Source organism: Hydra vulgaris, chromosome 08 (genome assembly GCF_038396675.1).
Source record: "Hydra vulgaris chromosome 08, alternate assembly HydraT2T_AEP".
NCBI lineage: Eukaryota > Metazoa > Cnidaria > Hydrozoa > Anthoathecata > Hydridae > Hydra > Hydra vulgaris.
Window position 1 is genome coordinate 4516947 of NC_088927.1, and position 25781 is coordinate 4542727.

Sequence of the window (25781 nt, forward strand, 5' to 3'; positions counted from 1 at the left end):
AACCAGAAAAGAAAAAAAAGCCCAAAATTAATTTATCAAGAATTAATTTAATTGATGTATTAACATGACATCTTTTTCGATAGTTCATTACGGTTACGTAAATTTGATCAAGGAACACAGCTTGACAAATGACGACATGATGACGATTCAGCTTTTACAATTCACCCTAAAAAATTAAGAAAAACATGTCATTGATATAAAAGAAAATTTATTTAAATTAAATGCAAAACAGAAAAGGAGTTTTATCTAACTCTCTAAGCGGAACATTTTTTCCATGGAAATTTAAGATAAGAATAAGGTAACATGAATCATGTAAACACAGTATTTGTATTTGTCATTTGAGCACCTAGTTCAACACTATGTTGTTGTAAAAGTTGGTAACAGTTGGATATTCTTTCTATTTCGTATGACCATTTTTGTATAATCTGGTATGCAAGTGGTCAACATATAACCGTCACGTTTATTCTTTCAATGTATAACCACGAACTTATACCCACGCTCATATGCAACACATCTTTCATCCTTTCATTAACAACATCCTTTGATGAATGTTTTCTGCAGCTATGTTCGAACAACATGAGTTTTTTTTGAAAGAGGAAATCAAAGTTTTTACAAGGAGGTGTGTCAATTGTCAAGATACATGCACCACCCACAATCAAAAAGTCCATCAAACTATGACATTACTATATTAGTCGCTAGATAGTTAGATTGATGAAAAATTTTTGTGCCAGCAGGGTATATAATTTGAATCCAGAAATCTTGCTTTACCACATGCCAATGTAAAGATTTTATTACCAAAGGGAGCATTTTAAACTGCGACTTACCACTTTCCATAACAGTAGTCACTCATCTATGATATATTACAGCACTTATTCCTTCATTCCTCAGCTGAATTAATCATTCTTAACGATGGTTATAACCTTGGCCATTTATCTGAGGAAGGTCTTGAAGCAACAAAGATATATAAAAAAAAGTATTTAAAGAAAAAACTGTTTAAAACAGCTTACAGATGATATCATCTAGATCATCTTTTAGATTGATTCTGGTGTTAAACTGAATTATTCATATGATATAATTATTCTTAATATCACATTTATTGATGACAAAATGGAAGCATCCATTTTGTCATCAATAAATGTAATTTTCCCTACTTTTTTTCAACTCATACTACTCCAAACCATCACATTTTCTATTCCATGCATTACACTACCTCGCAAACAACTGAACTTATAAGCTTCTGCTTTTTTACGCCACATTTTTTGGACTCCATTTGATGAGACGAGATTGTATTTTGACTCATCTAACCACAAAGTTTTCCAATATGATATCAGCATTTTTAAGTACTTCGATGCAAATTCCAATCGACATTTCATTTGTTTAGAAGCTAAAAAAGGTTTATTTCGAACCACTCTACCTCTATATCCTTGTTCTTTTATACTATTTCTGATTGTTTGAAGAGTCACTGTGATGTTATGATCTTCTTGAATTTTAAAACTAATTTAGCTGCTGAAGCAAATCTATTTTTCTTCACATTAATGATATTGCTGGTAGAGGGCGTTTTCGCCCTCTACCAGCCACATCGAAACAATTAACAATTGAGAAAATGAAGTTATGCTTTGACACAAAGTACATCAGTGTTTTGGAATGGCCATCTCAAAGTCTGGACTTGAATCTAATAGAAAATTGGTGGTACTTTTTGGATAGAAAAATTGGCAAACAAGCATTTAGACGCAATGACAACTTGAAAGAAGCTATAATGGGGGCACGAGATAAAATAACAACAGACGAGACCCAAAGTTTGATAAACTCAATGCCAAATCATCTGGATGAGGCCATCAAGCCTAAAGGAGGCCCCACTCGACACTAATTTCCATGGAATTTGATCAATTTGATATTATTTTGAACTGTACGATTATTTCCTTTACAGTCAATTTTATGCATCATTAGATCAATTGAGTAAAATTCAATGTTTAAAAAGCAATTAATTCACCAATACACAAATAAATTCTTAAAACAATACTTGATAAGATATCTTAAAAAAACTTTTAAATATTTTAACAGACAACTCCTTTTTTTGATGCAATCTTTAAAGTTATGTTTTTTTTAAGTGTACGATTATTTTTTTTGCATACTGTATTTCTACAAATACTAAAACAGCTGCTGCTCAAACAAGCTTCCTTTATTTGTTTTACCAACCAAACCTTAATCTTGCTTGAACTGTTATTTAAAATCGCATCTTTATAATGTAACTTTTTCATCATTCTCAAAATACTTCAATTGACCTAGTTTTTTCCATGAACATCAATACTTTAGATTTTTAACCCACCTTCACATTTTCCTAACTCCTACAATTTATAGTTTTTTAAGCCATCCAATTCATTTTATTTGGATTATAGGTTGTAATTTTATTTTCTATTTTATTATTTTTATTTGATAAGGTGTGGTTTTATTTGAGACAACTAGGACACAATCAGGTAATAAATTGGATTGGTAAAGGCAATAGCCATCTTCAAAACAGTTTATTTGGGTTATGTGGAAATATAGTAATAAAATAGATTAAGCCTTACGGAATAGAGGTTTACCACTTTCCAACTGGTCAGAAATTGATGGAAACCTATCATATGCAAAATAAATAGGCAAATAACTAGTAAAAATTTTTAAATTTCCCTAATAACAATTAATTGGTTGATGACCTTAAAAATCTTTTATCTAATGTAAATGAGAATAATTTTAGGAAAAAACCAAGAAACTAAAAGAAATGTTTAAAGAAACTTCTTCATCTACACTTTAGGATGGTAAACTACTTTCTGATCTGACAGGTAAAGATTTGGTTGACTGCTTACCCTTTATATTATCTGGTGCTGGAAAGCTGATTTCTTGGAGTTTCCAAGTTACATTCTGGTGACAAAAAATGGGCCCCACATACTATTTTTTTTTAAATTCTCCTTTTTAAATCATACAATGTAGTAATAATAAATATAATAATAATAAAAAAATTATAACTCTATTGATTGTACTAAGTAAAACAGAAACAGAATTCTGATCAAAGGACACCAGTTTTTAAATATAATATGATTAATAATAAGCATACACACAAAGAATAATTTGCTCTCATACAAAAACTAAGTAAACATTTAAAAATCATGCTTTGATAATAATAAACAAACAAGAAGTTAATAATAGTTGAAGTAATCATAATTAAAAAAATAAGAGTATATTTTAAATATTACGTGAAAATCATGTCAATAAGTTAGAACAAAATTGTTCTCAGAATTTTTTAACATTGATTTTGTCAAGCATCTGACACTTGCTGTAGTATTTGTTCTTTGGTACTGGTGTGTGGTTTAATGGTAGGAAAAAGCATCTAACATTTGGTGTGCCTATGGTATGGCATAAATAACAAAATCATGTGAATGACAGGCTATTTTTGCATAAGCAAAATTTCTGGACTGAGCTTTAAAACAAGAAACAAAACAGATTCATCCCACTGTAGGATCTGCTATAAAACCAGTCCCACATAGTTCCAAGTTGCCAGTTCTCATGCCACTTGTAAATAAGCAAATAATAGCAACTTCAGAAGAAGAGAAATCAGAACAAGAAAATCCTTCATCTGATACTGAATACCAGCCTGAAGAATGTAGCATGTGCCTCATCTACTTAATAAACAAGATTTAAATGATTTGTTAAGGGACTTATATTTGCCCAAAGACAAGGCAGAACTGGTACCATCAAGACAATGGAATTTCGTTTTTGGTGATGTGCGAATTACATCCTTTTATAGCCAAAGTTCGGAACTGTCAGGCTGTTTTCATTTTTTGATGTTGAACATAACCATGAGGATTGGCGTCTATTTATTGATTCCAGTAAACGTGGAATCAATAAAAAAACGCCAATCATCACGGTTTCATTACACAATAGCGCAGTCTAAAGGCCGCGCTATTGTGTAATGAAAATACATATCCAAGCATCCCAGTTGCACACTCAATACACTGGAAAGAATCCTACGAAAACATGGTTATACTGCTGAATCCAATAAAAGCATTAGTACAAATGGAAAATATGTGGCGATCTTACAATAAGAATTGGTTTACTGTTAGGCATGCAGAGTGGCTTCACAAAATACATGTGCTTTTTATGTTTGTTGGCAGCTGGGCAACACAGGAGCACTACGTGAAAAAGAACTGGCCCCCCTGCATGAAAAATTTACTCCAGGACAGCACAGTGTTAAATCTTACTCGCTGGTTGATCAAGGAAGCATTCTCCTGCTACCACTTCATATAAAACTAGGACTCATAAAAAACTTTGTCACAGTCATGGATCTAGAGAGCAATAGGTTCAAATATGTGCGTCAAAGCTTTCCAGCTCTAAGTGACGCAAAAGTAAAGGAGGGAATATTTGTTGGCCCACAAGTTCGAGTTCTCCTGAATGACAGAGTTTCCTAATAAACTAAATGTTAAAGAACACAGAGCAATGAACGCTTTTAAAAATATCTGCAAAAATTTTCTAGGATCACACAAAGCATTCAACTTTAAAGATAAAGCTGGATAAACTGCTGAGTGCATATCAAGATCTAGGTGTTAGGATGTCTTTAAAAGTACATTTCTTGCATAGCCATCTAAATTTTTTTCCAGAGAATCTTTGTGTGGTTTCAGATGAGCATAGTGAAAGTTTTCACTATGGAGAAGCACTACCAGGGATGATGGGACCCCCAAATGATGGGCGACTACTGTTGGATCCTTAAGAGGGAATGTGAAACCCCTTACAGAAGAAAATCGAAAAAAACACACTTTTAATGAGATATTTAGTTCCATAGCAATATGAAGCAATCAATGGACATTGGATGAACTGCATTTATTTTCCACAAAGGTTAGAGTACTATGTAGTTTCCACGAAGGTTAGTGTACTATGTATACTATGTAGACCTCATGGTAAACAAAACTACAATAATAGGACCGGATCTATTACTAAATATATGTTGTCCCTATATGAAAACGTCTATGTAATGCATGCATATTTATGTATAACTTTATGCATTATATAATTATATTTTTCTAAATGTATAAATACGCATATTTAGCTTATTTGGATAAAGTGATATCTTCATAATCGAGATGTCCGTGGTTCGAAACCCACCTTTTCTTCATTTTATTATTATTTGCAAGTTAAGCAAATGAGATATTGTTGTATTTACCAGGGATCAAAAAATGAGTGATAATCCTAGTTAATATATTTAAAAATAGTCTATTGGTCTATTGTATTAAAATTATCAAATGGATAGTTTGTTAGAATAAAAATGTATAAAAACATTTATTTTTGTTTCTATTATATATGTTAACCATTACATATGGGGCAATCAGCCTTAAATGGTATCATATAAGGTGTCAGGTATCTAGAAATCCAAACCTGTTACAGAAAAACTTGATTTTCAGAATCAGCACCCAAAACTTAGTTATCATCACTTATAGCAACCAAAGATAACTGGCAAAATCTTTTTTGTAAACCAGTGTAATCAATGATACTTTAAACATTTCATTTATTAAAATTAAAAAAGCACTTAATTGATTTTATTATATGGGAGATTCTCATAAATTTCTAACAATCTAGTTATATATAATATATATAAAGATTAGAAAAATTATAAAATACCTTTTCTTCTATATAACTATCTAATTCTTTATCAAGTTGTTCTCTATTTGGTGGAGCATCACGACCACCTCTTCCACGACGCATTCTTCCACCACCTCTATTTAAACCACCTCTATTAGAACCACGTCTATTTTGTTGATAGCTACCACGGAAACCGCTACCTCTTCTAAAAAAAAACACTTAACATTTTTTATTGAAAAAGAATATAATATAGGAGTTTTTATTAACAGCACAAAATAATTAAATTACACTTTGTGGCGTATCAAAGAATATATGTAAACTTAGCAAATTAAATACCAAAAACATGTCATGTCTGCATTAGATGAATTTGTAATAAATAAATAAAAAAAAATCAATTGTAAATTCTTTTTACAAGGAAATTGTTAGGAAGTTAAAAATAATTTTTGGAATTGCAAATAGTGTATAAAGCTTGAAACTAATGCAATAAATCCTAATGGACATAATAAAAAACACTTTTAATTATTTAAAAAAAATCAAAATTAACACAAAAATTACACATAAGTCTGACTATTACACATAAGTCTGTGTGTGAATATATTTATATATATATATATATATATATACACATACATATATATACACACACACACACATACATACATACACAGAGTGCTACATCAACTTAGGATTTTGGCATGAAAAATAAAAGTGCACATTTTTACATTGAGTGCAAAAACAACATTAGGAAATTGCATCTTGCATCCTTAGATATGGATTGAGTGCGTGTGTGTGTGTGTGTGTGTGTATATATATATATATATACATATATATATACACATACATATACATATATATATGTACAACCCTTGGAATTAGGGTTTGAGGTTGGCAAATTATTGCCCCGACCTCATTTTTCCTAATTGTAAGGGTTGTATGAACTCTCAAGTCCTTAATAAAAATAATGAAAACAAAAAAAAAAGAAAAGGAGGTATGGGGAGAGGGGAGATTTATTAATTTTTGGAAAATTTTACTACCGCCCCGCCCCTTCCCCCACTTATCAATTTTTGCTTGTTATCAACAAAAACTTTATCTCAAAACTAAAAAAAAAAAAAAATTTTAACATAAAAAATCTCCCAGCACCTATTAGATCTGGATTAAAATCCCCCCCCCCCCTGTAATAACGACTAAAAAATATGCACATTCATATATATATATATATATATATATATATATATATATAAAATTTTTGTAAATGTCACTGTCTCAGATTTTGCTGATTTTTATACAGTTGAGAGTACTTAGTAAAATATGAATTCCTTGAAAATTTTTGCCTCAGGCTCCAAGAAGATCATGAAATTTGACCTTTTTACTTTTAATAGATGTTAATGGGTCACACTTTTTGCAACCGAATTTTGTGATAGATTTTTTAATACCTCTCAGAAAAACTGGAGCACTGAAATTTTCAGCATTTGTGTAGCCCTAATGAACGTGTGACCAGAGGGTTGGCCACTCAGAGCCGTGTCCCATTTTTCTTAAAAAAAATTTTTTCATTGCATTTTTAATAAAGATTATTTTGAAAATATTGTTTTTGAATAATTTTTTTGGTTTACATTCGTTCCATTCAGTTTTTGATCATTCTGTATGATCTTTCTTAAAATGTTTTAAGAATTTTTTAAGAATGTTTATAAACTTTTTGATTTGCAAGTCATTTGGCTTAAATAATGATTTTAACAGAATTTTACATTGTATAATTTGAAGCATTTTGAATTGAAAATAAAACAGACAGAACAACATTGATCTGTCAGACAACAACAATTAAAGAACACAAACTGATGTTATAAGAGGAAATAAACAAATTAACAGCTCATTCCTACATTGAAAATGTCAAGCAAGATACCCAAGGCAACAAAAGGAATAGTGAGCAAAAAACTACTGTATTTTCTTAGGTGATTTTGCAAAAAACTAGACATTTGTGATTCAAGATGAAATCCAAAGAAATTTGTCCCAAAGCCAATGCACGTTACACACCAATGCCCTCTATTTATTAAACAAAAATGACCAGCTTAAATTGTTTTGCTTTATGCTAGAAGATAAAGAGCATGACATTGATTAAGTGTATGAAGTTCCGACAGATATAGTTTAACATTTAAATAAAAATCATCCTAATATTATAAAGATTCTTTATTTTTTTTAGTGTTTGTGCTGCACAGTATAAAAACTACAAAAAACCTTTATAATATTTGTTTCCATAAAGATGATTTTGACATTGATGCATAGTGGACATTTTTTGCTACAAGTCATGGTAAGTTAACATATGATGGTATTAGTGGCACTGTAAAACAATTAACTGCAAATGCTAGTTTACAAAGGCCAATTAAAGACCAGATATTGAACTGTAATAAAATGTTTGACTACAATACAAATAACATTAAAGAGATTATTTTTTTCAAGATTGAAAAAGAAAGACTATCAGAATTGTACACCACTTTGAAAAAATATTTTCAGCTATGTAGATTCCTGGAACTAGGAGCTATCATCAATTCCTGGAAATTCCTAGAACTAAGAGCTACCATCACAATTTAACCCAGAATCTATAGAAACTGTTAGCTATAAACCAAGACTTTAATAACAGGCATTATTTCTTTTTTTGGTATTCAAAGTATTCAACCTAATCAGCAAATTAACATCAATACATTGAAATTTGGTGAATTTATTCTGTGTAAATATGGCATGTTAAATGAAATTAATACTAAAATGTTATGGTAACATTTATGCACCTGCACTGTCATTTTAACAAACTTTCTGGCCATCCTTGCAGATGAGCGTTGGATTCAAATTACCAACATAATTTGTATCATTGATGCACCTATAACAACAACTGGACATATGTATACTTTGACTCTTGACACATTAAAGCAAATCTTAACATAATCTTAACACTTAATATATTTGTATTTTCTTTGTAAATATTTAAATAAAACAAAACAAGTACAAAAAAAAAAGCGAGAAAAAATTAAATAACTTTTTTTTTTGAAAAAATAAGTGGGACACAGCCCCAAAGCCCTGGACCCTTTGGTCGTCTGCTCCAGAAACAACTTTAACACGCATTCATCAGGAATGCTAAAAGTTAGAGCTCCAGTTTTTTTGGAAGATAGTGTAAAATCTATCACAAGATTCCACTACAAAAAATTGGGGCACTTGCCCCAGTCCCCCCTAATGTCTTGAATCACTGAAACTTTAACATCCACATTCATTTGCACTTCAAAAATACCAAAACTTTCAGAGCTTCAGCTAGTGGAAAATTGATTGCAATATTTTGCTACAAAAAAGTGGGGACCACACCCCATTATCCATATATGGAAATCAAAACCTTTATATTTTTGAAAGACCAATGAATAAAATTGTGTAATATTTTTTTGACTTGAAACCTACAAAAACATTGCAATTCTGAGGGAACAAGAGGGGCCTGGTCAATACCTGCTAAAAGTAAAACAGGTATATGAGGCTAAAATTTTCAAGGAATTCTTAACTTACTAAGTACTCTCAACTGTATAAAAATCAGCAAAATCTGAGATGTATGGTGCATTTCCTGGGTCATTTGACACGGAATTACCCTATATATAACATATATATGTGTATATGTATATATATGTAGATGTATATATATAAATGTGTGTGTGTATACGTATAAATGTGTGTGTGTATATGTATATATATATGTACATATGTGTGTGTATATGCATATATATGTATATATATATATATAAATTAGTAAAACCACTTATCTAATTTTTGATTACTTTAACACTGTGTTTCACCATCAGAAGGTTCATCAGGAAGAAGTTCTTCCTGATGAACTGATGGTGTAACACAGTGTTGAAGTAATTAAAAATTAGATAAGTGGTTTTACTAATTTATTATTGCTCTGTTCTTTTAGAACATTGAGCACTGTTTGGTGAATACACTAACATAATTTATGTATATATATACATATATATACATATATATATATATATACATATATATATATATATATATATATATATATATATATATATATATATATATATATATATATATATATATATATATATATATATATATATATATATATATATATATATATACACACACATATATATAGACGCACACACACACACATGGAAAATAAGAAATCAAATGCAAGCGGTCAACTTGACCGGCTAATGCATGGAACTGATGGTCAATTTTTTTTTAAACAGTCAAACTTTTTCTTTTTTTTCTTTATTTAAACTTTTATCATTAATATTCATGATTGTACAAATAACTTATTGCTTAAAAGTAATGTTTGAAAGTTAATGAATTCATATTATAGTCAAATGAAAAGTTAAAATGCGGACAGGTGTGCAATACGAGTTCAAATCCTGCAACCCCAAACTCAGTGCTTGAGTTGTACTTTGTATGCAAAAATGTTGGTCAATAACGGACGCTACTTTGGATTAGTCGTAATGACTATTTTTATATTATATTCATACTATTATAGTCATATTATAGTCTATTATAGACTTATACTATTATAGACTATTTTTGGCTGTTCCTATGCTAAGCCAACAATATCTTCAGATATAAGAGCATTCTATAGAAAAATACAGCATGAATATTCAAATAAATAAAATGAAAAATATTGCCTTTAAAATAATAATTTTAAATAATATCAAAGTATTTTTAAAATAAAAACTTGCTGTTTAACAAATGTTTCAATTACCTGCCAATGTTAATAATTTTTTCAAACTCTCGCGCGCATTTGTTTTTATTCAATTAAAAGAAGATTGATAACATCAAAAAAATTTATTGCTGATTTTTTTTTTTAATATCGAAACAATTTTTAAAAATATTTAAAAAATGTAAACTAAATGCCTAATTCTAAGGGATATTGTTTTATAAAATGCTATTATAACATTAAGCTATGACACTTAAAACAAAGTTTTTACTAAAAATGCATTTTCAAATATAAGTTTATAAAATTTCTATTGTAGAGTTTTTCTTTTCAACAAGTGGTTTTAACTAAGATCCTACTTGTGTTAAAAGTGAAAGTGTTGATTGTCCCACCATTTAAAGAGTTGATGTATAATGATTCTATTAAAAGTCAATAATAATAAGAAAAAAGTGCCTATATGCCCAAATGATATTTTAAAACAATTCATTCATTGCAATGACTTTGCAAATGGAAGGAACAGCTCTGAGAAAAATAAATAAAAAAACATTGAATGAAAAAAAAAGAAAAAAAAAGAGTATAGTTTGAAGAGAGAGATGTTAGTTACATTTCAACAACAATTTCAAAGAATTACAAAATAAGAACTTCAACATTTATTATAAATGAAATTAAAGAAAAATCATTGCTCATTTTATATCTCTAACAATTAAAATCATTTTAAAAACTGCTTATGTGCAGTGCCGGATCCAGCATTTTTTAGTGCTTGAGCTTCCTTCCAGACATGGAGCAGACTTTAAACATTTGTTTGTTTATACTTACGTCATATAATGATGCTTTGCAAAAAAATTGCAATGATGGAGGCTGGGAACAAATGATTTTTTTTTGCTGTTCCCAACTGAATTTTTATTTATCAATGAATTTTAAGTTTCATAGTACTATATTTCATTGTTCAAAAATTATGACCATATAAAGTTTAAACCCCCCTCAATTTGAGGGGCATACAAATTTCATATAGTCACAATTGAACACACAATCATACTTAAATGATAACATAAGTATAAATATACAAATGTTCAGAGTTTGCTCCATGTCTGGATGTTAGCTCAAACACCAAATCTCAAACACCAAAAAATACTGGATCTCTCATTGCTAATTTTAATTAGTTAATATTAATGTTACCAATTCTTCTGCCTAAATACTAAATACTTAGAAATCAATTGTTTTATGAAACACTTCAATAAAAATTACTATTTTTACATAAAACAAAATTTTTACTAATCATTTATATTTTTTTTAGATTTACATAACAGAAATTAAAAGCGAAAACATACAAAATCATTCATTAAAGTTCACGGCAAAAATTTACAAGAAATAAAAAAGATGACTAAGTGCAGTTGAATGGAAAAATGGGTAAAGCTACAGTTAAGCGGCCTAAAATAGTTTTATTTTTTTGCTTAAACATCAAAACTATTTTAAACGCTTTTAAAAAGTTTAAATGATTTTATGAAATTTAATTGAATGGTTTTTCCAAATTACTTTCTGATTAATTGTCAAACTTTTTTAAAAACTCTTTCATGACATGGAGCGCTAAAATTTTCATGGTAGACTGGTTGAAAAAAATTGGTTGACCAATTTTTTTCAACCAGTCAACCATGACCAAAAATTTATTTTGGGAGTCAAAATAGCAAAAATAATCATTTCAGGCAGTATTTGACGGTTGACCGGTTGTTATTTTTCACATTAAATATATACACTCAAACCTCTTTTTATGCTGTCCTTTTTTATGTGATACTTTATTTGTGCATTTTGTTTTACGCGATCTCATATAATTTAATTTTTGAACGTGCAATAATTTCAATTTCAACGATTAAAATGTGTAATATGTATGTACATACGTCATTATATAGTTACTGTTATGAACATGCAACCACAAATTGTGTTACAACGTTAACTTTTAAATATTTTTTATATAAGAGTTGAATTGAATTTTTGTGTAGCAATGCAAAGAGTTTTTTTATGCGGTCTGTATCTAACCGCATAAAAAAAATGTTTTTAATATTGTTTTGAAAATTATTTTTTATAGGTACTCCTGAAGTTTTATGTGATTTTTTAAAATGCGGTCCCTATCTACCGCACAAAAAGAGGTTTAAGTGTGTATATATATATATATATATATATATATATATATATATATATATATATATATATATATATATATATATATATATATATATATATATATATAAATATATATAAACACACACACACACACTTATAAAATGAGATTTAGATCAGCATTTGCAGTTTTTTTTTTGCTTTACTATTTCCTCAGAAAAAGAAAAAAACATAAAATAATAAAAAAAAAAGTTTTGCTGCCCCAACCCAAACCCTTAACCTATGTAGCAACACCTCTTGCACATGACCCTTAGTCAGTCAATATTTGTACTGAAGTCAATGTGTGTACAGTCAATGTATGTATTTTAAAATTAGAATAAAGTGAGTGTTAAAAATTAAAAGTTTAAAACTTATTTTGTTTTGACAAAAAAAAAAAATTTCATTACAAAAACTCAACTAAAACAAAAAACCTTCCCTGGCATTTTACAAATAGTTGAAATAAGAATTAAGAAATATGGATCGAAGCATCAATTTAAATTATGGCGCACAAATATGTCTTCTATCTATTTTAGGAATATTACAAGATAAAGTTTCCTAAGACATTCAAGTGATGTCAACAGCAAGACAAATACAACCAGCAGATAATGAACTTGTTTTAAAAAGAGGTCAATACATTTATAAGCTTGCAAATTTGAGTTTAGAAAATGGATGTCAATTTGTAAAAAATTGTTGCGTTTGTACTTATTAAGATAAATTTAATAGATATTTGACTTAACACTGATCTATCTTTACGATATCTTGAACTTTAAAAGTATAAGTTGTCATAAATAATTTTATAATATCTTAAATTTGCAGCAAAATAATATATTATTTTATAGATTGGCAATCTAACATGCTCTCATGTTACAAGCATATTTGAGAAAAATCCAAAAAATAATTTATTAAACTCTTATTCTTGCTGAAAATTATGATTGCTATCTAAAAGATACTTAAAATTTCTTTCTCAATCTTGCACTCAATTGCACACAATTTTCTTGTGACATCATTTAACTAAGTTGCATCTTTTTAATGAAATTGTTCTTTTGCTCATAAAATTTTTATTCATCTACTTATTTTCGAAGAACATCGCTGCTTTGAAATTTTCTCTTGTCATGATGTTTTCAACTTTTAAAATTTACATTTTTTTAAACCAACTGTCAACTGCTTTCTTGTTCTTTAACTTTTAACAGCTTTGTTGGGATTTGTTTGAAAAAAAAAATCTCAATTTGAAAAAACTCAGTTGTCACATGTTTGGCATATACTTATATACCAGTTTATCAAGGATTCTATAAAAATATTCATAACTTCTTGTGTAACATATCGATGGTTTTACCCAAGTAACATGGGGTCAGCTAGCAACAATAGAACATGTTCATCAGTTTTAAAAAACTATAGCTCAGATCAATAAATAAAAAAATTGTACTATTGCTGTTATATTTATGTATTGCAATCGACACAGGGTTCCAAATAATGAATATTTTAGTTCTGGACAATTTGTCTAATAAATACTTAAGTTTGGCGGACATGTCCGATAAAACCTAAAGAAGTGCAATCATACGCCATTCCTGATCATGCATAAAATATTTTATTTTTACAACATTACAACACAGCAGTTTGTTTTGACAACTTTAGGTGTTTCAAAAATGCGCTGAAAATAAAAAGAAAATTTAAAAGATTTTAAACTTATTTTATTTAAAACTTTACTTTAAATTTAACAAATTTAAACTTATCTTAAAAAAGAAAAAACTAAAAAAAAAAGAGCTCAAAAAACTAAAATTTGAAAGGGAAAATATATTTATATTATGTTTTTGAAAAATTACTATATAGTGGCATACAAGGTGCAATTATTACTCTTGGTTATAAGTTTTCAGTGACCAACTAGTGTATAATTACGCCATAACTAGTGTATAAATACGCTATAACTAGTATATAAATTTGCCATAACTAGTGTATAAAAACGCCAAAATTAATATCTCCAAGATTTTTTGTTTATCCTAAACAAACCTTTAATTTACGTTACTTGTATGATATATACTCATAGTATTTACAAAAATTAATATTTATAGAAATAAAACAATACTTAATTAATAACATAACTATAATCCTAACCCAACCTACAGACTCAGTTATGTATGTACTACTCCTTCTATTTGTCAGTCAATGCATGTACTTTTTACTTTTCACAAAAGTGATTACTGATAATGTCATTAATAGGTAGCTGCAGGGGCTTCATATATATAATGACTACTTGGGCTATGGCAGCTATCTCTTCTTTCATTATTCTTTGATTTTTTTCTGAAAAATTAAAGCGCACATTTTAAGAACTTAAGTGCAAAAAATATATTAGGAAGTCGCATCCTAAGGTATAAATTCTTCGCAAAGGAAGCGTGTGTGGTCGCATGTCTTGTGTAGCCACACATAAAATAATATTTTTAGACAACTTGACCACAGCTGTTTGCTTGTTCCTAAAATTTAAGTGTTTCTTTGACAAAATGTTTCTTTGTAAAGAATAAACTTTATTTACTAAACAAAGAAAAAAATGATTTTTGAAAAATAATTTTTTTTTAATGTTAAGTCAACTCTTTCAGGCTGAGAAAGCCACTACAGACGTTATTATTTAACTAGTATTTTATTGGAAAAAATACATATTTACATAAATAAAAAATTATATAGACTACTCTTTGATAACTTCAATAAAATGTGTTTATTATAGACAATCTTCTGAAGTAACTTTTTATTATTTAAAACCGTTTCACATAATATAAGAAAATAATTAAAAGTTATTTTGAAATATCGAAGTTACTTATCGCAAAAAATACTTTTAAATAAAAAATAAGCTATATTACATATAATATTCTGGAATAATTTAAATAAACATTTTGATAAAACAATTAACATTTATCAAAAGTAGTTTGTTACTTTACATTTAAAAGAGTTTTTGCATATAATAGTTAGAAAAAATCAAGGTTTTGAAGTTATTTATTCCTAACATAAACTATAAACATATAAAATAATATCCTCTTAGACTTTTTAAAGTTTTTTATTTTAATTAGTTTAATATAATAATATAATAGAAAGCTGTAGTAGTTCGAAAACTATGAGTGAAATTAATAGTAATTAATTACAATTTGACAGCATATACATTGTGTAGTTATTCTAGGTAAATAAATTAAACTATAAATTACAAATAACATAACTCTAGATATTTATCAATGCGAGTTTTGAGTAAGTTCAAGCTTTCACTTTTGATAATAAAGTCTGGTATTTGTTCCACATTAATGAGACTCTATTAGTTAAGAAATGATGATGAATATTGCAGTTTTTAACTATTTCTCTTCTGATTTTGAAGTTATGGCCCCATGTGGTGAGCTGATATGAGGCAAAAATATTACAATCTAGTTCTAGAATATTTATTTTTTTAGATAGTTTACATTTGAATTAAGTCGCCTTTTTTACGTCTTTTTTCCTGTGTGCTTAAGCCAAGTATTTTGATTCTTGTTTCATAACTTTGTTTTCAAATCTGAGGTATCCATTTAGTGGCATAATGCTGAACTTTTTCAAGTGCAATAATATCACTTTTAAGGCATGGGTACCATGCTTCTATTGCAAATTCAAGATGAAATATGCTTTTGTTTTTTTAGAACTATAGTTTATTTTTTCTTTAGTTAAATGTTATTTTAATTCTTTAATGTTTAGTTTAGCTTAATTTTGTTCTGTAAATTTTTTAAACGCCTAATATTTCAAAACATGCTAAAAGCCGTGGTCAAGTTGCCTTACTAATATATTTTATGAGTGCACAGACAAGGTATTTAACTGCGAGCAGTCAGATGCCTTGTCTGTCCACTCAACAACATTCGTATGCAAAAAAAATCAATTAAATTTTATATAGTTATGTTAGCATAGCACTCTAGATATGGCAAAACTCAACATTATAGGTGAGGTTGCTAGCTTATTATTTAATGCGGGTTTAAATACTTTTAATAAGAACTTTTTTTTGCTGCTAATTTATTTACTAAGCAGACATTAAAAATAACTAGCTTTTAAGTTTATCTCTTTAATCTTTTCTAAAGTCTATTGGTTAAAACGCTTTTTAAATAAAGAAAAGACGTGTTTTTTCAAGTTTATCTTATTTAATTATTGGTTTTAAATTTTCTCTGTATTTAATTTATTTTTTTTAGCACATTTTTAAAACACTCAAACTGTCATAACATGAAAATATGAGCATTGAAGTTGTGATTGATTTGTTTTCTAATTGGTTGCTTTTTTTAGATTTTTTATCCTGTAAATAATATATTAAATAAACCTAACTCTAGATTTACATTTTTGGGCATTGTCTAAAAGAAAAAGACATCATTAGAAGAATCAATTCAAATATGACAACATCAATCTATACTTTCACTTTTAATAGGACAAATAAGAGATTAATAGAAGTAGAGAAAAGAATCAGAAGAAAATGGTGACCATAATAAAGAGAGGCCTTTCCTGATGCAAACTTTGCATTGTATATATAATTGTATATATAACAATACCAATTGTAAATATAACAATAATAAGTATTGCTGTTGAGATTTCAAGCCATGCTAAATCTATGACAGCCTTTATTGATAATAATTTAACAATTACTAATTTAGATAACAAATAATAGTTATATGTTTGCTAAAGTTTAGTTATATAACAAATTAGAAAAAGGACTTGATAATGAATTTTACTTTTTTAGATTAGAGTATATGGTTGTGACATCATCTTTAAAGGTAAAATTATCAGGAAAATAATTAATATAGATAAGAAATAATGCAGGAGATGGAATCTTGATGTACCTTAGAAATCACTAGAAATAAAAGAGTTTTGTCAATCATGGAGGTTTTTAATACTGAGCTAATAATTTAAAAAACTTTGAAAAATAGAAGAACAGCAAGATAGATACTAACAAATATCTTTGCTTTATCAAGAACAGCCTTTACCTCATCGCTTCTAAATGTAATCATAGATACTATTTTCCAGCTGACAGGAAAAAAAATTTCAGTTAAGCTCCAGTTAAATAGTCAAAAGTTCTAGAAAACACTTTTAATTATGAGAATGTTGTATACGCCAAACTAAAGAAGAGTTTAAGTGACACTTGCAACAGAAGCTGATCTGTTCTGCAGAGTTTTCAAGAAGTAAGGTTCAATGAAAAATTACTTCAAAGACCATAAATATTTGTAAAAGATTGATTAAATTTTTGTTTTGTTATGGTGTTATTTTTTTGTTATAATTTTTAGATACTATAGTTGTTTTTTAAATTATCAGAGAGCTCAACCATAGTTAGTATATGGCACCCTAAGCAATAAGCTATACAGTTGTCTCAGTCTATAGCTAAACAACTCAAAGAATACACACATACAAACACACATCTCTTAAAACTGTTTAAAAAAATTTATTTTACAAAGATAATTAATCTATCAAGTTACTTTTAAATCTAAGAGATTTAAAAATAATTGTAACCTTAACTAAGATTTTAAGTCTGAGGCAGTCAGTAATCATGTGGACAAAGCGCTTTCCAGTGAGAGAAGAAAATCTTTTCTTTAGGTCATTTCAGTAGAAAACAAATAAGGTCTTACCATTTATAAAAAATGTTACAAAAGCTTGGTTGAGCGAGCTAATGGAGACGGAACTTGCCAACTCCATAAACCACTGCTTCCCGAAGCAAATATCACGTTTCAGTTACTATGAAGCATAGAATCTTATAACAGGTTTAAAGTTTCACAAATATCCGTGTGAAAGCTATTGGAATAGGTTCAAGAGCTTCTATGGCAATTTGCCATATAAAAAACACCTATAATGACTGTGTTTGCCAGTCAAATTTACCTTCCCGGGCTTGTAAAAGGTTTTTCAAATGATGCTCCTCCTGAAACTGCCACAATTTTCATTGGACGACCTTTAAAAAGAAAGAATCAAATAATTAATAAACATTATAACAGGACCAATATAACAAATTTATTTTTAAACTAAAACTAAATAAATTATAATTTACCATCCAGAGGCACCTCATTATATGTTTTAAGTGCCTTTAAAGCATCTGGCTTTCGCTCAAAAAAAACATCAGCTGTACCATGGGACCTCCCTGACTCATCATAGTTAATTCTCACTTTTTTCAAATGTCCGAATTCACTGAAAAGCTCCTATGTGTAAAAATGATTACATTAGAATAAAATTAATTTTACCTACCTTTGTACAGAGAGTGAACATGCAAAATAATATGTAAAATTATTTTGTCTTTAAAATCATTTGTAAGTAAAAAGTATGCATAACTGTTAAATAAGCCCTTTGTTATTTAACAGTCGGCAACTTATTGCCAACCTCAAACTGTTAATGGTGGGCAAAAAAATTTGACACAAAGGGGTTACCATATCTGAGGGTTGATATTTATAATATAAAATTTATAATATAAAACTCTTTTTATAAAAAAAAAGATAACGAATGAAATAATATTAATTTATTATACATATTTAATTTATTATATATTTTAGCCTTGAGGTTAGCAACACTGATAAAATAGCTTCCATCATTAAAAATTTATAAATTAACTTTACTTAGATTCAATTTTAGGGTTGAACTGCTATAATAAATAAAAAATAAAAAACAAAATAAGTAAAACTTACTTTAATATCTGATTCGGTCACGCCAAAATCAAGATTTGATATTTGCAAATGTGTACCTGTTACAAGACCATCAGAAGAGCCAATGTTTGATCGTCCACGAGAAGATGAACCATCAAACATATCATGCTCCCAGCGCTCAGGAATAGATTTTGGCTAGAAAATATTATTATTAAAACTTAAAATGATTTGATTACATTAAAATCAAATTTTAATTACATTTATATTCTTTTATATTTATTAAAACTGTTTAAAATTGTTAAATTTAATTGAATTTTAAACAGACCTTATATTTAAAAATTTTTAAACTATAAAAATTACTACATTAGATTAATAAAATTGTACCAGGAAAAGATTTAGAATATAGAAAGACAATTAAAAATAGGCAGACAATTGAAAATAGGCAGACAATTAAAAATAGGCATACAAAAAAAATAGTGCTAAAAAACATTAATCATCTAAAATTGAATTAAAACATAACACTAAACTGAGAAGCTATTTTTTATTTTACTAAATTACCACTAGAGATATTTAGAAGGATTTGAAACTTAAAATGCTAAATTATTGATAATTTAAAATAAAAGAATAAACTATGCTTTTAGAAAGCAATAAAATTACAGTTATGAATACTTTAATATATTTGGGGAAAAAAAAGCAATATATATGAATAAGTCATATCATCATAAACCATCCAGTATATAGTATAAATGTATATATTTATACTCTCGAACAAGCCATGTAATAATGTTAGTTTTATCAACTATATATTTTTTTATTTCGATGAAAAAAATATATAAATGATAAAACCAACCTGTCACAACCTTTCTAATTAAATAACAATTTTCCGACATTTACAGTTTTAAATTTACAATATTAACTAGTTTATAAGATAATTCACAAAAAATTGCTGATAAAACTGTTACTAAAATACTTACTCGTCTGTATGGAATTGTTCTTTCACGACCTCCGCGAGTATTCCTTATAGGACCTCCAGCTCCACCGCGACGACTAGTTCCACCACGACCAGTTCCTGCTCCTCGTCCTCTGCTTCTTCCACCTCTAGATTGTTTATTTGAAGCTATTATTTCATCCAAAGATAAATCTACTTTATCAGCCACCATTTTGGAATTTATAATTTTATGCTTAAAAAAAAAAAAGATATCAGAAAGCTTTCGACGTGATGGCAGCGTATGATGTGCTCCGCTAACTTGCCAAGCATAAAAGAAAAGAAATTTGTAAACTAGGCTGGTTAAAATCTTTTGATTTAAGAAAAATTTAAACTTATTATAATGTAAAGTAGTAAATTACACTTTATTAGTTAAATATAAGTGATAATTCTAGCTATATTTTTAAAGTGTTAAGCAAAGCCTTTTAAGTAAAGTATTAAGAACATGAAAGAAAAAAAATTAACCGCCTAAATAAAAATCTTCAAGGCTAACTTGAAGTAAAAAGAAAGATTGCGCGCATGCGCAACTTGCAAATTTGTAGCTAAAATGGCACAATAGCTAACGTCTTAACGGCTTTACGCATTTCTCTTTAGAATTATTTTAATTCTAAGACTAAGGGTGGAATGCAAGAAGCGAACTTTAGTGAAGTTCGACTTGAACCTTATTCATGAAAAAACTTCATTCAAAAAAAAACTTGTGCAAATGCGTAAACGAAACTTGAAAATTTCAAGATCGCACTTGAGAAAGTTTAACTTGAAAAACTTAGGGTGGAATGCAAGAACCGAACTTCAAATTTGAAGTCGAATTTCAAACCTAAAGTGCAACTTGAGCGAATGCATAAGGAAAAGAAGTATTGCATTCGGAAAGCAAAAATTCTTTCCGAATGCAAGACTTCAAATCTGAAGTCTGACTTGAACGGAATGCATGAAGCGAACTTGAACTAAAGTCAGACTTGAAAAATGAGAATTTTTGAATTTTCATTCAAGTGATTTTTTCAAGTCATCTTGAAACCAAACTTGAAAAAATAAAAAAAACGCCATTATCATTTTGCTGAGGCGTAACAAAACTCAACTATTACCATATCACTTATTACAACCTTTGCAAATATAAAAATGAGTTTTCACCAAGCAAAAGTAGTTATTTTGGTATACTAACGTAATTAATGTAGAAGGTTACATTTGTCAATGTATATTTGTCAATGAATTCATTACAGAAAACCAACATTGCGAAAATGTGTGTCTTTTAAAACATCCTGTAACTCGTATGTAATGATTCAACATGCCATATTATGATGCCATTAGAAATGCTTATTAACATTTTGAAATGTTGAACATCCCAGCATTATAAAAGGCTGTTGATTAAGGCAAGTTTTTGCGATACAGCATAAAAGTAAATTACATTTAGGTAATAAGCAGTTGCAGAAACACAAAGAAGTGATACGTGTAAAAGGAGTAAAAGAGAATTCACGAGTAGAAGTGGTTATAATAATATGAAATATTAAAAAAACTTGTTTTAAAACGTTCAAAAATGAACTGAATTTGAGAAGAAGAAGAAATATGTCAAATCACATATCAAGAATTATTATTGACAGAGCCAATCCTTTAGAAGTTTATAATGGTATAGAACTTAAAATGCGCTACAGATTTTCTAAAGAAACTTTTTTAATATTAGCTAATGACATTATTAACAGCAATATTAACAATCGAGAGTGCCCTTTTTCATCTGTACAACAACTGGCTATTGCATTTCGGTTTTATGCTACTGGTTCATTCCAAGTGAGTAGATATTCAAGAAATGGTATCAGATAATGGTACCTTTTTGTTTTATTGTATTTTGTTTTATTGTATTCTTATTGTATATTTTGTATTATGTTTTTAAATAACACCATTTTATAACAACAAATAAAATAATCATATACTCAAGTAACAATAAATAAAGTACTTTACATTTAAATTTGTATGATCTGATCTAATTAAGTATACTCTTTTAGAGAGTAATAGGAGATATGGAGGAGCTGAAAGTTAATCAGTCAACTGTTTGTCGAGTAGTTAAAAACATTTCAATTTAAATTGCCAACAAAAGATATCAGTACATTAAGCTTCCAAGAGAAGCCGATTCTTTGATAATTCAGCAAAGGTGATTATAAGTTTTCATGGATATTTGCATTTTGCTAATAAATACAAACTTAAAAATTTTCTTTGATAACGAAAATATTTATATTTATCAACAATTGTTTAGATTTTACCAAATTCAAAGATTCCCAGGATGTAAAGGAGCAATTGATGGAACACATATTCCTATAATAAACCCTGGTGGAGAAAACCCAGAAATATATCGAAACAGAAAGGGATTTTTCTCTTTGAATTGCCAGGTCATTGCAAGTCCTTCAAAAGAAAGTTTATCTACTTGTGTTCAATAGCCCGGAAGTGTTCATAATTTACGAGTTTTTGCCAACTTAGCTATTAAAGAAGTTTTAGAAGCTCGCCAACATGTTCATGTTATGGGTGATTCTGGCTATCTTTGTAAACAATATTTAATGACACCTTTTTCTAACCCAAAAAATGAAAGTGAAATCCAATACAATTACAGTTTGAGAATTACACGTATGGCAGTTGAATGTTGTTTTGGTATATTAAAAAAACGATTTCCTTGTCTTAACATTCCCTTACAAACAAAACTACAAAATTCCATAGCCATAATAATATCCTGTTTTGTGCTTCACAACATTGCTCTTCTTGAAAATGATCATTGGGAAGACCATGAAATACAAAATAGCAATGAAGAAGATGGCGCCGAAGCATTTACAAATATTTTTGGAGAAGCAAAAAGAAATCAAATTGTGGACCAATTTTAAAAAAAAATCTTTTTTATGTGTCTGATTATAGATTAAAGTCTTATAACAAAAACAATATTTGCAAATGTTTACACTGCATTTTACATTTCAAATTAGTATTATATATCAAAAAACAATTTCACTAAGAAATAAAGTAATAAACTAAAACATTCCAAAAAAAAAACAAACTAGATCTGTTGTTTGAAAATAATTGTCCTCGAATAGAATAATTCTGTTGTGTTTTTTTTTAATACTTGTAACTGTGACAGTTTTTTTTGGTAAATTTCCATTTTAATTTCATGTTTTTTTTGTTTGTATTATTGCTTTTTATGTTTTTATGTTGCTTTTGCTGGAAGTTTATTTTTATGTTAGCTATTTCTATTTGTTTGTGCATTAGTTCTTTATCAAGACCATGAATTTCGTTATATTGCTTTTTTTCATTTTTTTTAGATCTTTTTTAATGTTGAACATTGTTCTTTTTTATGTGTTAATGAACCAGATGGTATCAATGGTTCAGTAAAAGTTTTTTTTTCTGTTTCTATGAGTGGCCCAATAGTATCAGAAGTCCTGTCTCCATATGTGATCTCCATTGACTCGTTCGGATTACCTATATAAATAAATAATATAATTAAATGGTGTATATATATATATATATATATATATATATATATATATATATATATATATATATATATATATATATATATACATATATATATATATATATATACATATATATATATATATATATATATATATATATATATATATATATATATATATATATATATATATATATATATATATATATATATATATATATATATAGTTTTAGCATTGAGAAAACCAAGTTTGTTTAAAATAATTAGTTTTGTCAGTATTTGTATAAAACCTTAATTTTCATTAAAATATAAGAAAAAAGATAAAATTAAAAAATAAAATATGATTAAAGAAAAAAAATAAAATAATTCGTATTAAAAATAAATAAAATTAAAAAATAAAATAAAATTACATTGCAGTATAACATCATCCCCAAAAGGTGTCAAAATAGGATTCAATGACTTTGGTGGTAATATCTGCAGAACGCTTTCAATTTCCTGTGACGAAACAGGAGTTTGATTAGGACCTCCGCCAGCTTTGTTTAGCTCTTTTTTTTCACTAAAATCCAAAGAATTGGTTAGAAAAATCCCATGTTATTAACTTATATTAAGTAATATCGACAAGAAAATATGTTGTAAAAGTCTGACAGAGAGAAGTCTAGCACTGTATAAAATTTACTGGTAACCATACAGTTTGGGTAAGAAAATCATTGTTCTACAATTCATATTTTAATAACATTTTTCGATATAAATAACGTTTGCTAAATGTACACAAGACTTCTTTTAGATTTCTAAAGCATGTCTTATGTTTACTAGGTGTTTGCCTATAAAAAAAAATCTTTGTTTTTTTTCTTTATTTGCTACTTTCAAATCAACAAATTGTTTTGCTTTTTGCTTTGAATTCATCCAGCAATTCTTTAGTTCTTTTTGATCTCTTTTAATTCCGATGCCTTGGCTGTTGAATAATTGCGTTATTTTTTCCCACAGAGATTTTTTTTTTGGGAGACATTATCCATCTTCTTTTCTTTATTGCCTTTGTAGTCTTTGCTTATATTGATCAAAAGTGATTTTTCTTGCTGACTGAAAATTCGTCTTTTAGAACTTATTTTACAAGTATTTAAAAAGTCTATAGTGGATATGCATTTTGAAATTTTTATTCTTTTATATTATGAGCAATTTCGATCATTAATATTTACGACGAAATTTTCATTTTGATAAAAGGAAACAGAATAGGCAGTAAAAAAAAAACATTTATTTTTTATCTTTTCCTTTTTACAGCTTTAAAATTGTAAAAGTGTCATGATTAACTAAACTATTGCCTGTAGTTAAATTGTAATTTATATTGTCACATAATTTATATATTGATCGTATGTTATACAAATATCATTACACGAATTTGTTTCAGTAAAAGGTTTTTTCCGTAAAAAAATCCATTGCCGCTATTGGTTGCAAAGTGCATTTTCCGATAAGCGCCCTGAATTCAACGCCTCGACTATTTTTCAAGTTCGACTTTCTCAAGCACGAATTTGAAATTTTCAAGTCTCGTTTACGCATTCGCTCAAGTCAATTTTTCAAGTCTGACTTGACCAAGTCGAACTTGAGATTTCAAGTCGAACTTGACTGAAGTTTGGTTCTTGCATTCCACCCTTAATGAATTGATTTGAAGGCGCAATCGGAAAAAAAACTTTGCAACCAATAGCGGAAGAGTATTTGAGAAGGGAAAACCTTTTCAATAAAGCAAATTAACTATATATTATTAAATAATATTTCTCAGCTTTAGGGGAAGTGGGGAGAAGTGGGACACATACATTTTTTGTTAGGGTAACTGCAATATCTTTTTTATTTGATGTATAAACTAAACTAAAAATGTTTTCATAAATAAACCTTCTTTTTAGGCATCGATTCAAACCCTGAGGTTTCCAGCCAATTATAACTAAGTATATAAAATTTTGTTTTTAGAGAAACCGTACTATTGGGGTAAAGTGGGACAACGCAAATTATTAAATAGAAACTGATAAAATGATAAAATCACCTAATCGACATAAAAATGTTCATAACCTTTCATCGATTAAAATATTCAAATTGCGACGGGAAGAAGCGTAGCATAAATATTTCTCTATTAGGCATAAAGACTTCTAGCTCAAGCAGGGAAACAAAGCAATTTCTGCTAAATAGAAGGGAAGATATTTAATTGTTTACATTAAGGTGGTCCTCCACTCATAAAAGCTTATTTTTATAAATTTTTTTTTTTTTTTACGCTTATTTTGTTCCCTCATCACTTGTAAATAGTCTCTGAAAATTTGGATTGAGAAC

At 28.1% G+C, this 25781-nt stretch overlaps 2 protein-coding genes across 2 annotated transcripts; one reads left to right on the top strand and one right to left on the bottom strand.

Annotated features, from left to right (window-relative positions):
• Nucleotides 1-27: 27 nt before the first annotated feature.
• Nucleotides 28-20309, bottom strand: LOC100201462 (THO complex subunit 4). The gene is made up of 6 exons (XM_065802315.1): nt 20025-20309; nt 19093-19245; nt 18465-18612; nt 18299-18368; nt 5647-5812; nt 28-166 (listed from the first exon to the last, which is right to left on the bottom strand). Exons 1-6 carry the CDS (start codon nt 20208-20210, stop codon nt 155-157), a joined length of 735 nt encoding a protein of 244 aa, XP_065658387.1. The 5' UTR covers nt 20211-20309; the 3' UTR covers nt 28-154.
• Nucleotides 20310-21592: 1283 nt separating this feature from the next.
• On the top strand, nt 21593-22890 carry LOC136082938 (putative nuclease HARBI1). The gene is made up of 5 exons (XM_065802352.1): nt 21593-21811; nt 22027-22080; nt 22135-22172; nt 22275-22407; nt 22456-22890. The coding sequence occupies exons 1-5, from the start codon at nt 21593-21595 to the stop codon at nt 22888-22890; spliced, it is 879 nt and encodes a 292-aa protein (XP_065658424.1).
• Nucleotides 22891-25781: the final 2891 nt, after the last annotated feature.